Raw genomic sequence first — 18,082 nt, forward strand, 5'->3', positions numbered from 1 at the left:
GCTTCTTTCCAGTGGCTTCCAGGTCAAGTCTGTCAGTTTATTACTAATGCAGTAAGAACTTAATGCCACGCTCACACAGATCTGAGGATATCATAGCTCTCAGAATACCATTTAGCTCTTTGTTGTCAAGAATCATCCAGATGAACTTGTCTCTGAGACAATTCTGTTGCAAGAATAGCATGTAATCTAATTGCACTGATGATGGGGATTAGGGGCATATAGTCAAAATTTTTCACAGATTTTTTTTCCTACTTGCCAATATTTGTTCTTGTTCTTTTTTTACATTGCTATGAATATTTGTAATTCTGTAATCTTGTGTCTTGTTTTTCTGACATGTTGATAGATGTGACTTCCTCATCAGTGCTACTTTTCGTGTTGTATATGAGTTACATGTTAAAAAAAAAAAAGGCAAATCTGATTGCCATGAATATTGATTGGTTTTAGATGAAATGTGGAGATATTTCTTACCCCTCTAACAACCAACAAGATTGAATAACAGCTTGTGATGTGAATGTGTTTCAGTTTGGGTCTACTTGGACCTACCTGCTTTTGTTGGTGTTACTGCAAACCTATCATATAGTGTCTGTGAAGGTGTGAAATCCTGCCTGACTCAATATCTAAATTGTTACCTTAAGAGTTAGTTTGTCAGTGGTTTTAATATGAACATATATTATCAATTCTAATTCATTATATAGCTTTGATTTTTTTATAGTAAAGTGGTATAATCTCCTGAAGATTTTTTTATTCAAAAAATTAAAACTGATTTGTTTTATTCTCCTACAGATTTCCAGCACAAAATAACAGTGCAGGCATCTCCCAATCTGGATAAGAGGAGGAGTTTAAACAGTAACAGCTCTAGCCCATCAAGTAGCCCCACAATAATTCCTCGTCTTCGAGCTATACAGTGTAAGTCTCCACCATTTCTATTTGTTCATTTAGTCAACAGAGACTGTTTGTTCCATACACTCGCTGCAATGCTGGTAGTAATATCAGATTCCAGACAGATTTCTGTCTGATTTCCAGATCCCTTAATTTGTTCTAACATTTGCAACTTGTTCTTTAATGGGAAGGATAATCTTGCTAAAATGCTAATTTTTATTAATTCAAAATTATTGTGAATGCTTTAAATCATGTATTTCCTTAATAACTTCAGGAACTCATTTGTAAACTGACTGGGATAAAAAAAAGAAGAATGAAAATTTATAATGGCAAAAGGCAAAGCATCACATTTAGAACCCATGTAAGATGGAAAACAAGTTTTTATTAAGTGTTGGAGTCAGTAAAGGAAATCAGTTATGGACTATCAGAAAAAAAAAAAAAACCAACGAAAAAAAAAAAAGATTCAGAAAATAAGGAAGTCATGTAGGATGAAAAGGCTGAAGAATCAGCCAGCAACCCAGCTTGCTTGTGTCGAAAGAGAAGCAAGGTTTGAGCAAATACAGAAGGAAATAAAGAAGAAAGCTTGATATAGGTTTTTTTGAAACCAACAGAAAGAAACAAACATAAAATTGTGGCTATGCTTGTAGGCCTACATTGTTCCATATATACTGATGATAGAAGGGAAGGTGTGTTCAGTACTCATGTAGTGGAAGTACCATGAATATAGAAGAAAACCGATCATATTATTACAGTGAAGTCTGCATTTATATTTGGGAATGATATATGTAGAGATAGAAAACTGTTCCTACAGGATTCACTGCTTGCGTTTGTACTGTCTGATCTATTGTGCAAAGTAGATTGTCTAATTATCCATATTTAGTATGGAATGCTATGTGAGATGAAAAAGCCTCAAGTTTCTCTCTCTGTATGAAATCAGTGGAACCTGTTCCAGCTGATTGCTTATGGACAGTGACTATCTTCTCATCCAAGGGTAGTCACCTCTGAAGGGAATTACCTCAGAGTCTGGCATTATCAGATGTAAATAAGGAGGAGGGGAAGTCAAAATGTATGGGGATTTTTTTTCTGCTTATGGTCTGTAGCTAGTTTAAAGATTATTTTTAATTTTTTTTTTTACCAACCTGAAACTTTGTTTTACACTTTGGATAGAAACCAAGTCTCTCATCTCTCTGGAATACCTCTGCCTTATGAAATCCTTTTCATTATTGATGTCTAAAGGAGAAGTGGTGTCTTTTCTGGCAGTAACTTTATTATTTGTCTGAACTGTAACTGATACAGTTCCCTGGGTGAAGACCATTACAACTCATATGTTGTGGATAAAGGAAAGAGCTGGATAAACCCTGTCTTGCTTTGCTTAGTGAAAACTGGAGATGGAAGGAAAAATGACGTAAAGTCTTTTTCAGAAGTTAGCTGACAGTATGTGTGTTGATAATGGTTTCCTGACCTCAAACCATGTGGTGGGTTTTTTTGATTGGTTGTTTTTTTACCACACAAGGTAAGAAACATTTTTCTTAGTAAAATGTCATAATTACATATAAACAAAACTGTCTCGTTTTATCTTTGATTCTCCTTGCTCTGTATGGAAATGCTTGGAAATGAAGCAAGTGTCAGATATTGGCATGATTCTGAAAACTTGAGAGATTTGTGGGTTTTGTTTTTGTTTTTTTTTAAAAAAAAACCCTTATGTAGGCTATAGCAGTGCCACTCCTTGCATGTGTGCTAAGTGCCACTGGGGATTCTCCTTTTTTTTTATTTGAGCAGGCATTTGTATTTGTAGGACTAGACATACAGGACAACATAAAGGCTCTCCTTTAAAAGAAGAACACTTCTGTTTCTGAGTTTGGATCCCTAGGCTTTACCTAAAAGCTTATCAAATCTCTCAGGAGTATCTAGCCGAAACAATTTAACTTCCACACCCATCTGCACCTGTGCAAAATAAATTCTCTTTCCCACAATAATGTTTTATCTTGATTTAACTTCAAAGTGTCTTTGTTTGAAGAAGACTTGCTCAAGTACAGATGATTTGAACAGGAATATCTAACAATTGGTTACTTGATTGCTTCACTTTGTCCTGAGTGAGTCTAGCTTCCAAATCTAAAAGTTTTTAAAATTAAGAAGTTTTAAAATTAAAATAAAAATCTAGTTAAATGTAGATCTTGTTATTAAACCAAATTCAGCTGATACTGAAAGGTGTTTTAAAGGGAGGAGGAAAAACAGTAAGATATGTATTCCATAGGTCCTGGAATGTGGTTCAAAATGGGAGTGTGAAGAAGGCAAGTAGAGTGCTGTACTACAGGGGAAACTGTGCTAGCGCAAAGGTGTAGGGTGAGGCAGGAGGGGAGGCCACTGTGCAGTGCAGCAGAACCATGGCCATGTAAATGCCACTTCATTTATCATGCTGTTATAACTGGTTAAGTTGTTTTTCTCTTAGGTCTCTCCATCATAACTGTAAGCACGCTACATTGATAGCAAGTTACTTTTCCAGTTGGTCGTATATGAAAATCTATTTGCCTGGGTCTGGTCCTAGAAGAAGGATCCTCTGAACCCTATAGTAAAAACCCACTATCAAAAGATTCTTAGTGCCTTTATAGATATGGGCTTTATGACCCAAAGACAAAAATATAAGGGAAACAGTTCCATTTCTGAAATCAACTTGACTAAGATCTCTACTACATTCTCTTAATTTTTCCTCAGTGATTCCCAAAACAGATATACACACAACTAATGGCCGAAGAAACAGTATATATGTGTACCAGCAAGATGTAGATATCACAAGTGAATATGAACTTCCCAGTGGGGTTATGAAAAAAGGCAAGATTTCATTACATTTCAAAGGTGCTGGTTCTGTTTAATTTAACAGTTGAGACAGTGACAGACTAAGCATTTAATGAAGGGTTAGACACTTTAAAAGTATAATTTATTTTGGCATAGTGAGAAAGAAAACACTAATCATTGTCACAATTGGAATACTCTGTTTCATTTGATACCGATTGTTCAATAGCATATATTTTCTTCATTGGAATTTAAGTGCTCAGTCTAACTCACTTGTCTGAATTGCCTAAATATAAGGTTCTCAGTTAAAGGAGGCATGGAAAATGTGATTGTTTTGCTGCTTTATCTTTAATTTGGGTCTCTTGTCAGCTCATATATTATTTTTCTTGCTTGCTCATCTTTTTGGATCAGTGCAGTTTGTGTGGTGGTTTTTGTAAAAGAAAAAAATCTCAAATTTTGTCTCCTCCTCGTTGTGTTACTGTGTCAGAATAGTTTTGCAGAAAATGCTCTATTCTGTCAAAATATTTTGGTTTTAGAAATACTATTCATGTGTGGGGTTTTTTTTGTTTGTGTGTTTAAATCCAATCTCTAGTAACTTCAGATGAAAGCAACAGAACTTGGGGAAGGAGCACAACTTTTCACCAAGAAGAGTTTGAAGATGTGAAGAGAAGTTTTAAAAAGAGAGGTTGTACATGGGGACCAAGTTCAGTTCAAACAAAGGATCGTGCAGATTGTAAGGACAAGTATGTCTACTACATTTTGTTTGTTTGATAATACTAAGTGTTCTTGGTAACTGAATCACTAACATAGGTAGTGAGTGAGAGAAGTTCTGCAGTCTCTAGTTACCATTAAAACTCAGTCCTACCTTTTAATTAATTTAGGAATTAAATTAATAATGAGTAGCTCCCCACATAGACTTGAGAATAAAATGCTTACTTAACTTAAGGTTTTGGTGGTTTTTTGTCTATTACCCTTTGTCTGAGGTTTTTGAAACTTGGAATATTTGGGGATGCTGAGCTACTAATGCATACCAGACATTCATGGCCTGTCTGTCTTGCCCTTCCTCAGATTGACTTGAGGTACTGCAAGTATGGCCCCCAGTGGGCACTTCCAGTATGATTAAATAAGACTGACTGACTGCACACGTGAAGCACAGCTCGCACCCAGCAACATCATTTACACTGACAATCACAGAGTGAAACGGTTCTGAAAATCAGTTGGATACCTTCGCTTTCAGATTATTTTTTCTGATTGCTCAAAACTAGAGATTAGCAGTTTTTCTGAAGCAAGAGATCCTTTTCCTTGTCCCTTCTAGAATATATAATTATTTATAGCCCCTTTATTTTTTTCTTGGTAGAGACATCCACTCATTTACCTGCAGCAGCAGTTGGTTCCAGACCATCTATTGAAACCGGCTTTACGATATTGTTGTTTGTTTAATAAATTTCCAATATTCACATCGTTTCTTCGACACAGTGAAACTGCTGTCCAGGTTTTCACCAACTTTTGTTCTTCAATAGGTAGTCAAGGCCCACTTTTCATTGGCTTTCTTTTTAGATCTGAAATTTTAATCTTATAAGGAATACCTGATATAAGGCATGAATCAATTTATAACCATATGACTCTGTGCTATTATATACAGGGTTTTTTTACCTTTGGAAAGCATTACTGTTTTCAAGTTACTACATATTTATAGATTAAAAAAAGATGTTTTAGTAATTTTCTGTCAAAATGTATATAAGCATGGTATCCTCTGTAATATCAAAATAACTATTGTTATTTCAGAATAAGACCTCTTTCAGATGGCAGCAACCCTTGGTCAACGCTTTTAATGAAGAATCAGAAGGGTGTTCCCTTAGCTTCACTATTTGTGGACCAAGGTAACAGCTATTTTTGAAAAAGTGAAAGTTGCCATATAATAGTGTTAAGTATACCTCCAATGTTACAAATTGTATTGCTTTGATTCCTTGAGGATTATGCAGATTATTAGAAGAGTAGTCATGCTACAAATAATTTTCCTGTGCAAAAAACCTATCTATAAAAAAAATGCAAGTGTTAACATCTTTACATTTCCACCATTAGCAGCTAAGAAATATACTTGGTGTGTGAGCAGTACCACATAGGAGATTTTTTTCCACTTTTTTGAGTTGCAGGCTGATCTCTGTACAAGGTCTGCAGTCACCACTTAGTTTCTTTTAAAAGGAAATATCTAAATCAGTAATTCTCTTGACATTTAAATGATCATTAATGATTTTATTGTTAGAGGAGTATTAGAGTATTGTTACTTTTTTTCTCTAGGCCACCATGGCCTAATGAATTAATTGGAAAAAATTCTAGTAACTCACTGGATTTTGGAACATGGCTTAATTGAAAACGTTGTAAAGAATGTGTTCCAGATCTTATCTGGCAGTTTGTGTATAGTAAAATACTTCACTGTAATCCATACATGGTAATACTTTCCGTGTTATTTGAAAAGCACTACCAAAGCATTGCAAATCCTCAAATATCACAGAAAATACAAAGACAATATCTGCTCTTCAACTGTGTTGGGTGCATGAAGGTTGAGAGATACATTATGCCTCTCTTAAAATAAAGGTGAGTCTTTCAGATGTGGAAAAGAATTTGTTTACAGTTAACTTACATACTCCAGAAGATTGATCTGCAAGTTACTTCTAATACAGTTTTCTTTTGACTTGCTAGAAAAATGAAATTGTAGCAAAATGGTACTTCTAGTATTTTAAAGACTATCAAGAGAACATGAAGAGGTTTAGGCTTAGGATGTGTTTCTAAATCTTGCAGTGTCTCTGAGCTTCTGACTGCATCCAAAGGGGGTGTACAGTACAAGATTAATACTTGTGCAAGTGAAAGGAAATAATGGTGTACTTATGCAGCCATGCAATAGAAAAAAAGCTGTATTGCAGTCTTAAAGTATACTGTAATGTTTTATAGGTGTCTGTACTGATAAGAAACTTCTCCCTGAAGGTCTGGACAGTAAAAGACCAAAGCCAGTTAAGTTGCCGAATCAGGCCTATATTAATCTACCTCTTTGGAAAGATGATCAGGGTGAAAATACAGTGGAACATGAGAGTTTCGAAGAAGGAACCTCTGCTAGTTCTACAAATAGTACTCCTCAAATGACACCTACAAACAGTCTAAGCAGGACACTGCAGAAAAAGAAGACTGATTCAGTGCTGTATGGGTGTGCTGTCCTCCTTGCATCTGTTGCCCTGGGCTTAGATATCAGAGAACTGAACAAATCACAGGGTCCAGATGAACTCTTGCCTAAAGATGAGAAGAAGAAGCGTGATGGAATATTTCAGCGTGCATCAAAATTTCGCAGGAGTGCCAGCCCTACACGATTGCAGTCCAAGAAAGAGGAAACAAGTATTCCATCCCTAAATCCAGCTGCAAATACTGTGAATCTTCTCTCTATGCCCTCCATTTCTACAAAATGCCTACTTCAGTCTGACAGTGAAGATGCTCTTGTAAGCACTGTTCTTGGTGATTGTGGCCCATGTAGTTCCACTGATGACTTTTCATCTGAAACTTCTGAAAGTAAGAGAGAACAGAGGTTGCAGCTGGCTCCTAACACAGTTTCTACGCGATTAAAAAATCAGCCTTTTAATCTTTGTCTGAATCAAGAATCTCAAAATGTGCCAAATGATTCCTTGACAAAGTTAAGTGTGTTGGGTCACAGACGAACCCTATCAGATGGGAACAATTTTCAGACCACAGGTGGGTAATTAAGAATTTAAACCATAGGGGATTTTTAAGTATAGAAACAAAAAACGTAGGGAAACTAACCATTTACTAATGAGTTGCTAAGATTTTTGTTACACTATTAAGTGTTAGCTGAGCCACCGTAACTGTATGTGGGTAAGCCCTCAGCGTCTGCACACTGAATGGAGTATCTGCACTTGGAATAGTATTCTGTTAAGGAGTGTGCATATGGAGATTTAAGGGGAAGAGATGGTTCATGTTAAGGTGACACCTATTTTCTGAGATGTTGCAAGACTAGGTTTCCCTGGTCTTTTCATGTCAGCAAGAACCTGCATTTTGTGAAATGTACAATATTAGCATTATGTCTGAAATAAACTGAAACTGTGTCAGTTGCATGTATTATGTAGTTGTGGACTTCCTGAGACTGAGAGTACACTTGTTTAATACAGTTTCACAGTCTGCATAGGTGAACGAGCATCATTTTAGTACTGCACATTTATTAACTTCAAGAAAAACAAGTTTGGTAAGTCTTGATTAGCTTGCTTGACCTAGTAGTTATGTTACATGTTCCACGAATCCTTAAGTTAAGCTGTTGATAAAAATTTAAACTGAAGAAAAGGCCTTTAAATCTGGTTTCCATGTAGATGGATAAGTTCATGATTAATGAGTTTTTGAAAAGTTCTAAATTTTGATACTCATGTTCTGTGGTGGCTTAAGTGTAATATTCTTCATGGTACTCTGTGCATATGCAATTACTCATAATAACCGGACAAATTTGTGGGGCTTTATTCCAATCTCAGTATTCATCCAGTTACTGGGTGGTTAATACTTTCTCTATATATTTCTTATAGCAATAAAAAATAAATAATTATGGCCTCTAGCAGAGAGTATAGGTGCAGAAACTGTATTTGAGCACTGCTGGTCCTCTCTTAGGAGATTCTCCACGAATGTATGAGCCTTATTTTTTTCTGGTTGAAAAAAAGCCACTAGTATTTATGGCAACCCAGTTTTATAAATGGCAAAGAAATCAGAAAGCCACATGGTTTAAATTGTCTTTTTTTTTTGTTTGGCCTTTCCCCTAGCTAATGGATTTGCTTCAACCAATGATGTCTCCACATTACCAGTTCTATCAATTACTGGAACTCTGCACTCTCGGTCTGTTCAACAAAGAAGCAATCACAGTGGTATTTCAACTGAAAAGCAAAGCGCTATCAATATTATATCAAGGCCTCGACCTTCTTCTCTAAGAAGTAAAATCGATGCATGGCAGATTATTCCACGTATTATTAAACCAAACTCTAAGGACACTGAATATTTAGAGGGCAGTGTTGATCCAGATGTTAACTGCTTGCCAAATACTGAGGAAAGAACTAACTGCCATGTGCCCTCATTACTTGATATTGATGTGGAAGGTCAAAACAGAGACTGTACTGTGCCTTTATGTAGAATGAAGAGCAAAACTTGTCGGCCATCTATATATGAACTGGAGAGAGAGTTTCTGTCATGAATGCCTTTCATTTTAAAAATGTTTGCTTTTTAAAGGGGAACAAATATAAAATTCTTGTCCATCTAATGCTTTGTGCTGCTGTTTTCTCATGTACTGTGACAAATAGTACCAAAATTATTAAAATGGGCAGCTAATTAAGAAAGCGTAGTAGGTGCCTTTTTCAAATGTTCCTTGTAATCCCAGCTAGTAACTCTAAAAGCACAGTGCTGCACAATAGTATTCCAGGTGAACTTCATAAACATATTTTGAATTACTAAATAACATGCCCACCTCCCTCTGCAACATCACAGAAGTTTTCTTTAGGTTTGAGGGGTTTTGCTAGGAATTTAACATTTGCACATTGAAAAAATGAATGACATACAGTAAGTTTGTGTTCTGTCAAGAAGAGTTTTGTCTAAGAAGTGGTTGTCAGCATCTTGCCTCTGTGGCCTGTACAGTTAGGGAGGGGGTCAGGGGATTTAAGATACTTGGTGCAGGAGGCTCTGTTCACTCCTCATTAAGTAGCTGGTTACTTTTTGGCATTTGATGCTGAAATTGGTTAAGGACCAGCAGCTGAATTTGCAGTCTTTGCCCTTGGTTTTTGTGAGAACTTTCAACCGTGTGCATTAGTTTCTCCCGAAAGTTACACTGCCTGTATAAACACTAAGGTTTCAGCCACCGTATCGATTGGAGAGGATAAGCTTTTAGTATTGCAATTTGATTAAAGGTATTTGACATACTCTGTAATGTGAAGCAACATTCCTTGTAGGTAAGGATACACTGGAACTTAAATATTTGTACTCTTAACCTTTTGAAGACTACAGTGTTTGCACTGAAAACAATATTCTTGGATTGGGATCTTTTTGTTTGTGGTGGAAGGGTTTGCCCTCGTTTTTTAAACTCTGCTGCACCTTGTATTGAGGAAAGATGATGGGTTTTAAGGATGATTGGTTTTGGTTTTAAGTGAGCCAATGGTGCATTTTGCTGCACTCAAATTTAAAAACTGCAATAATTTAACATTAAATCTTTCGGTATAATCTCTACACCTTTTCTTCCTAAAGTTACTACTGAGTGCCCAGTTATTCATCTTTAGGAATTAAAGGACAAACAGATATGCTTGACTGGTTTTCAGTGATAGAAAGGTTTCTGAAAATTCCAAGTAGTTAATTGTGGGGGGAGGAACATTTAACCTTTAACACTGATACTGCAAAACAATTAAACTATCTAGTGAATAATAAAACCAAATGTACAGTATACTTTCCCTGATGAAAACATTTCTAGAATCAAAGGAACATCCCTCATATTCCAGTATTTGAAGTCTTCATTTTGCATATCATTTGACATTTAAATACTCTTCATAAATAAAATTAGATAATGTTAGAATAAAACTATTCCTATCAGAACACTGCTTTGTTGGGACCTGTGTTTCAAATGTTTTCTTCTCCTTTGCTCTGGGGTCTGGGAGTTCAGTTGTTAAATAGAATACACAGTTGCTTAAAGCTTCAAAACCAAGGGATTAAAAAAGAAAGTTTCTGTTCTAAGACTGGTATATGCAGTACAGTGGCTACCTTGAGGATGACTGATAATTATGCACAACAAAATCATGAAGTCTTAATCACACAGAGCAGAACACAGAAAATGCAACTTCCCAGCTCTCAAAGTGAAAATAGAAAAGGATTTCCTTAAAGTATTAGTTTACCAGAAGTAAGGACATAACCACTAGTTGTCTGTAAAACTAAATGCCTGCATAGCAGATTATTAAGTTATTACATTTTGTTCAAACTTGTTTCTATTTCAGTATTCTTAGTTCTTTGTTAACATGATTCAGGTTGCGTACTGTTCTTGGTCTTTTCTTTAAACATTATTTTCATCAGAACACTTTAATAGATGAAGTCTATTCCAGTTTTAATACAAAATGTTTTCATGAATTAAAGTCAGGTAGTGCACATGGATCAAATCTTAAGTATAGCTTGATAGCAGATTTATCTTCAAGGCTTAGTTAGAATCTTGGAGCATTATGTATTTTTCAACTCTTTCTTGACCAATTATTCCTATGTAATACTGAGAGAAAAGGAGTTGATTGTATTGCATATTTCTGAAGAAAGCATCTCTGGCTTTCTACAGGAAAATCTCAGGTGCTGAAATATTGTGACTTGTAAACTTCTGTTAAGTTCTATTCTGTACTTTTAAGGTTTATATAATTTTAAATGTTGAATTTTGCACCCTGTGTTTTGTAATCAATAGTATCAGCATTAAAAGCCCTTTGTGAGCTATATAGTTTTCACTTATCAGTGGCTTATCTCTCTTCTAATTAAGCAAAGGTTTCTACTCCTGTTCAGTGGATAATTTCCCGTAAGAGTGGGACATACGATATGACCAGCCCAGTGTGCTGTAACTAATTTAGGAGTTTGTATTCCACATCTCATTCTGAGACAGTTTAGGTAAGCCATCTCAAATATTTTTGTGATGCAGGTTTTTTAAGCTATAGTCTATAGTACTTTATGATTGTTTTTATACTTTAAAATAGTAGGCCAGTCTTCGCTGAAATTGAAGAGAAAGAGAAAAAAAAAATTATTGCAATCATGGTTCCGCAGTCTGTATTTCGCTTGTCACCAGAGAAACTTTCTATAAATGATCTGTCTTGGTTAAAAGTATATTTATTTTGATGTAGTTAATAGCCTGACCAAATAATAAATTATGTTGATTGTTTTAGCATAAAACTGCAGGTGCTTACACTACACAGATTAAGATAAACACTTGACATGCTGTTTTACAAAACCTGATGATTTAAATGTTTTTATTTAAAAAAATAAATGTTTTGTAGTTACTGTATTGCAAAGTGACCTGAATTTTCTTGTAAAATATATTTCAGTGCTTTCTTAACATGTACAAAGGAGTTCTCTGGTGAGTAACCAGGAACTATAGACTATGGCCAGCCTGTTCTTGGAACATTAGAATGTAATTGTTACTTTAAGATTAATTATCTTAACGTTCCTGTAATTTCTTGCAATTGATGTGGGCAGAAACATATGGTATAAGCTTGTTCTTTCTTTCATGTGATCATAATATGTCTTCTGATGCTTTTGCAATGTTGGCTGGGTAAATCAGAGGAGGTAGAGCAGTGGATATAAATAAATTCTGCATCTGATTCAGCATCAAGAATACAGGTAAGGAATAACATTTCTGTTGTGGGGTTTTGGTGGGGGAAGGTTCGTTGGTTTTTTGATTTTGGGAGGTTTAGTACTTTTTTTTTTTGTTTGGTTGGGATTTTTTAGGCAAATAAAGCCAGTATTTTCCTTGTAATGTTTTCAAACACCTTGTTTTGTGAACTTCCCTCTTCTCTTCCCCCGTCATGCCGTGGGCACATTAGCCTGTCCTTCAGTAAGGAGAAGAGGAAGTATCTGTTTGCACAGTGACAACAGGCAAGATACAACAAAATCTCTAGTGGTGCAGTGAAGTTCAAAGCTGTAAGCCCAGTCTTCTAGAGACATGCCTGCATGGAGCTTTCAGTGAGGCTGGCTAGATAGCAAATATTTACATGGCTTGAGACCAGATTATAAACCAAGGTGCACAGGCAGTTTATTTTATACACGATGTTATAATGGAATATTAAGATCTGCACACAAGTGTGTGGTAATGGTAAAGATCCCATTCTTATTAGCCACCTCCCTTTTTAATATAACTAGTAACAATGCATACATTATGAGGAGCTAATGAGACTCTGTTATCCAGTACATTTTTTGACGTAAGTTGAGGGTACTTAAGATTGCAGTTTGAGGTATTCTAAATAAAGGTCAGAGTCCTTGCAAGTGGCTGATGGATTTCTCCCTGAATGTAAGTGAAAAGGAGCAAACCACGTACGAGTTAGTCATCTCAATACTGTTAGAAATCCAGTATCCTTGATCTAGTTAGTTTGAAAAAATGGCTTTTTTAACCAAAATAAATGCTTTTTCTAATAGGCTGGAGAATAGATCCACAGAGCTATACAGGTAGGATGTATTTACTTTTTTATTTCACAGAATCACAGGATCATTTAAGTTGGGAGAAACCTCTGGAGATAAAACAGTCCAACCCTGTCCACTAGAACAGGTTGCCCAAGACCATGTCCAGTTGAGTTTTGAGTATCTCCACAGATGGAGACTCCACTGCTCCTCTGGGCAATCTGATGCAGTGTTTGACCACCCTCACAGTAAAAACACTTTCTTTTGTTCAGATTGAATTTCCTGGTATTTTTAGTTTGTGCCCATTGCCTCTTGTCCTGTCACTGGACACGGATGAGAAGAGTCTGGCTCCCTCTTCATTCCCACTTATCAGGTATTTATCAACAGTGATAAGATCATCCTGGAGCCTTCTCTTCTCCAGGCTAAACAGTCCCAGCTCTCTCAGCCTTTTCACATATGGAAGACGCTACAGTCCTTTAATTGTCTTTGTGGCCCTGCACTGGATTTGTTCTAGTAAATCCGTATCTTTCTTGTACCAGGGAGCCCAGAACTGTACCCAGCACTCCAGATGTGGCCTCACCAGTGTTAAGTAGCAGAGAAGGATAACCTCCCTCAGCCTGCTGGCAATACTCCTAATGGAGAATATCATTGGCCTTCTTTGCTGTAAGGACACATTGCTGGCTTGTGTCCAGCTTGTCTACCAGGGTCTTCAGGTCCTTTTTCTGCAAAGCTGCTTCCCAGATGTTTGGCCCCCAGTGTGTACTGGTGCATGGGGTTGTTCCTCCCCAAATGCATTTCCACTTCATGAGATTCCTCTAAGCCCAGTTTTCTAGCCTGTCCAGGTCTCTCTGAATGGCAGCACAACTATCTGGTGCATCAACCACTCATCACAATCTTCTATCAGCTGCAACTTGCTGAGGATACACCCTCTCCCAGCATCCAGGTTGTTGATGGAGATGTTACACAGTATCAACCCTAGTATCAACCCCCCGAGGTACTCCACTAGTGACTTGGTGACATTTAAGCAAGTTTTAGTTAATACCATCTCATATTTTATTCATGTCATGTAAAATATTTTTCCTAAGTGATTTAGATAATTGCTATTCTTCAATTACTTTCAAAGACACTTTTACTCATTTCAAAACTAAAAGCATAATGACCATTCTCACATCTAGGCTTTAGTGAATTTCTTCCAGTAGTTGTGATCTGGCATCAGGATGGCCAAGTTCAATGCTTCTTAGTGTAACAGCTTCTGTCTGTTCAAAATCTTTACAGTTTGCTTTAAAAGCAAAGTCATCAGTTCAGCCTGGGTGACTGGACTAGTCAGACTTCAGCCAAATGTCAAATCTGGTATTACTTCTTTGAGTGATCATTAATATGGTGACTCGTGCTCTGCAACACTGCTAAACAGACTTTTTAAAAACATTTGCATTATCAGAGAACATCAGTCTTCCCTCGCACCACACCAAAGTATGCAGTTACAGGGTCTGACAACTTGAATCTCTTGTGGGTGCTGAAGACATTCATGAATACTCTGGTCTCCAAAGGGGCAGATGGAGAAGGCACAACAATGAACTCCTTGGCAGAAAGCTGTTAACACTTCTCCAAAGAAGGGTCCTCAACACAGCCGTGCCTAATGTAGCAGCAGAGTTCTTTGCATGCCAGAGAATTTACATGAGTGCTGTGTTGTCCTTTCTCCCTGCCAAGAGTTCAGATATACCTAGCTAAGATCTTTGATGTAGTAGTAGTCACTATGAATAGTCTAGTCATCTGAGGGCTTGCCAATCGTTATGAAAGCAGGGGGAGTCTGCATATTTGGAGCGCGGGAGAAAACAGAAAGGACTATTCATTCCCCTCAGTTTCGCAAATTACTTGAATAATTCAGAAGCTTCTAAACTCCATTTTGCGGCAGACAGGATTAGGCAGTAATATTTTACAAAGCCTTTTTACTCTCTGCTACCTTCCAGACTCAAAGTGGTTTGTTCGTTGTGTTAGATGCCACTTACTAGTGACTATTGATAGTCTCACGATAGTCTCTGGTGGAGAGAGGTAGCTGTGCTAGGAAGCAGATGGATCAGACATCAGGTATATCTGCCAGTAGTCTAGGTGAAGTCAAAGATGTATACTAGACATATATTGTCCAGTAATTTAAACTATTTTGAGTGCATGGTTCCTGAGAGTGCTGGATAATCTCTTACAGGCTATTTCCAGGGGCAGGGTATTCACCCAAAGGGAATCCACTTCTCCAGAAGTGGCGTGCATGTGGTCAGATGCTTTATGGACTCTGTTAGGGAAATAAGTATGCATCTCCTTCAATGCACGTGCTGCCTGAAATGGTTAAGGAAGAAGTGGTAATGGTGATTCTATCAGCCACTGTAGTTCTCATCAAAATACTTTTCTTACTGTAGAACCCCTGAAATTATTCACGTTGCTGGTGCTGCTCTTGATAGTGGATATTTTGTCACCAAGGTGCTGATTCCTCCTTGTTTGTGATGCAGCTACTTGATGGCTGGCTCTTGGGGTCAGTAGAGAAACACCCTAGCTTACCCTCAAGAAATACATGTTAGATGTTTGTGGGCAAGGGAATTGCCTTGTCTTATATTTTATTGTACCTTAAACAATTTTGACTCTCTGAAAGCATATCTTTTAGGTGCTTTTTTCAGGTTTGGTATTTTTTACCATGGTTGCTCTTTGTTGTGCAAATTCTCTTAGTTTATAGAATCAGACTATTAAGAACACCATTACTATCATTGTCTATAGCTATAAGATGTAAGGAACTGATATTGTCTATGGTGACATCACACTGGATAATTATGTAAGGCATATTAAGAGTGCCATAGCATGGGGTCATCACCTGTGATCACTTTAGCAAGTCTGGGGAACTCTACAGACTATATTATTCTCTTGGGCTTGCAGAGCTGCCATGGGGTACTGTTTCCACAGCTGTACTGAGCATTGCATGTTGTATTTAGAAGAAAAGTGTGCCTGATGTCTTTTTTTTTTTTTTTTTTAAACAGGGATTCTGAATCCCTTCCAGAAAGTCAGGAGCACTCTTTGTGTTTGCACATTATGTGTTGTAGAAACTAAAAAGAAAGAGGGAGTCTCTTGTAGTTGTAAATATCCTCCCAGTGTATTTTTTCCCTGTTTACCTTAAAAGCTTTTGACACTTTTAGGGTTTTGAAGGAAGATGAATGGGCAATGCTTCCCCTTTCTAGCTGTATGTGAGCCAGAGGGGTCTGGCTTATATGTACCCCAACAGATACTGCTGAAGGTAGTTTGCTGATAAAAAGCACTATGTAAATGTCTATATTGTAGAGAATTGCCTCAACTTTTGCGTGGAATGATTGTAGTGTTTGTGTTTATTTTTTTTTTATACCAGGTGAATTTTTCTGAATATCTGTGGAAGTCAGGATAGGATGAGGGTGGGTTACAGTTGAAAGAAGCATAAGTAGGGAAGTTTTGTCTCCACTTCCTCCTTTTCTATATAGTTCAATTTAAGTTGATCTTGCTGCTTACAGTGAAGAAGCCAGGAGATCCTGTAATCCACAAAAGCCTTCATTATAAAATAAAGTACACTAAAAATAGCAGTTCAGGACTGAGCATGAGAAGCACTGAGATTAATGAGATATACATACTGCGTATGGAAATCTGTCAACATCTAAATCTTGTAATGCAAGCCAATGAGCTTTTTTCCTTGGAAAGGACCTGAAAGGATCAAAACTGGAAAGTATTGGTTCACCATGGTGCAACAGATGACAACAGGTATACAGGAGACCAATTGTATTACAGAGACGAGTTATTTATCACCCTTTTCCATTTGCAGTTACAATATGGTTGAACCTTGATTTTTGCGCTGTGGCTGATGTCAAAAGATGTCCTGCAGATTTCTTCTGATGTTGTTCAGGGTGTGTGCACTAGCGTAGTTGGTACAAAGAGAGGCAAGAAAATGAGTTCTCTCCTTGTCCTCTGCTGTAGTGGATGTAGGCAGAGCATCACTCTTGACTCACATCTGTTCTTTCTCACAAGTGCCGCAGTGCTTTCTGGGTCTCTGTCTTCACCTGTTTCTCTGAAGCCTGTTTCCCTGTTTCTGGCATTATGCCCAGGGACTTGGTTTAGGACTCCTTAGGATGGATTGACCCCATAGATCAATCAGCTTTCATCTAACAACTCTGTTTCTGTGGTGGGAGGCACCACCAAGATATTTGCTCATTTCCCCTTTTTCACAATGATCCTCTAGTGTAAAAACACCTCAGTGTGCAGCAGGTCTCTCATGTTTACAGACGTGTGTAAGCATCAGGAAGAAAAAAATCACTTTTGTGGTCTACTGCTCTTCACCAGTTCCCATAACAGCAGTTCAGTGGCTGATGCAATGAATGAATGAATGTTGTTTTCCAGTATTAGATGTGCTGGTGGGCTCAGAAGGAGGTTTAAGGTAATTGTCTGTTCTGAGGAAAGCTAGAGTATGATTTTAACAGAGATGACGATCCTGTTTCCCTGGGGCCTCATTTTGTCAAACCTTCTGGAGTAAGTAGTATCATTCCCTTACCCCAGACCGTTCATAGAAACATTGCTTGACTTATTGATGCTTCTCTGTTAAGGAATAAAAAGCTGATCCTGTAGACTACACCGCAAAAGAATTTTATAGTTGTCCATTGCCAAACATGGCTAAGTGGAGGTATTTTCCACTGTGTTGTAAACTGATTTTTTTCACAGGACTGGCCTGGCTGATGCTCTCAGGGTGGTTCATCCATGAGAAAACTACTTACTTGCAATGACAAGGGAACAGATTGTTTCTGTCCTTATTGTCTCTAGCTTTATCATGTTTATCATGTTCCACCTCATTTTTTCTTTGCTAGGATAAACCATTGGATCCCTCTCTGGGCTCTCTATTACATTCACAATTTGGGAGGGAGGCAAAGCAGTGTCCAAAAATCTCCAGCTGAGGCCTTGCTTGCATCATCTGTGACAGATTTAAAAGCCTTATCATCGTCAAAATACACCTGCTGCTTCTCCCATTGCCGGAAGGCTTGTTCTCCTGTCTTAAAAAGAAATTAGGTTAATTGTCAAGTCTTGTCAAATACGTAGTAGCTGTTACTTGTCATCTTTGTGGTGCTTTCAAAAGGGTTCTGATTGTCTTTTCAAACATTTGAAGGAAAATTGAAGGTGAGCTGTCTAGTTTGTAATGTATCACCTCCGTACAAAAAAAAAAAATCAAACCACTGCTATCCATTCTTTCCACAGTCTTTTGCTTTCCTGTGGTTTTTAG

At 37.3% G+C, this 18,082-nt stretch overlaps 1 protein-coding gene across 2 annotated transcripts in view; it reads left to right on the forward strand.

Moving 5' to 3' along the window:
* Positions 1 to 11,148, forward strand: part of MAP3K21 (mitogen-activated protein kinase kinase kinase 21) — a 42,115-nt gene extending 30,967 nt beyond the window's left edge. Inside the window, exons 6-11 of one of the 2 annotated variants that reach the window (XM_074863147.1) lie at positions 784 to 906; positions 3,592 to 3,732; positions 4,262 to 4,412; positions 5,455 to 5,549; positions 6,619 to 7,404; positions 8,472 to 11,148. In XM_074863147.1, the coding sequence (XP_074719248.1) occupies positions 784 to 906; positions 3,592 to 3,732; positions 4,262 to 4,412; positions 5,455 to 5,549; positions 6,619 to 7,404; positions 8,472 to 8,896 (1,721 nt within the window). In that variant the 3' untranslated portion in view covers positions 8,897 to 11,148. The remainder of the gene's footprint in view (positions 1 to 783; positions 907 to 3,591; positions 3,733 to 4,261; positions 4,413 to 5,454; positions 5,550 to 6,618; positions 7,405 to 8,471) is intronic. The other variant, XM_074863148.1, reaches the window with a different exon arrangement.
* Positions 11,149 to 18,082: the final 6,934 nt, after the last annotated feature.

This window comes from Strix uralensis, chromosome 3 (assembly GCF_047716275.1).
Source record: "Strix uralensis isolate ZFMK-TIS-50842 chromosome 3, bStrUra1, whole genome shotgun sequence".
Classification (NCBI taxonomy): domain Eukaryota; kingdom Metazoa; phylum Chordata; class Aves; order Strigiformes; family Strigidae; genus Strix; species Strix uralensis.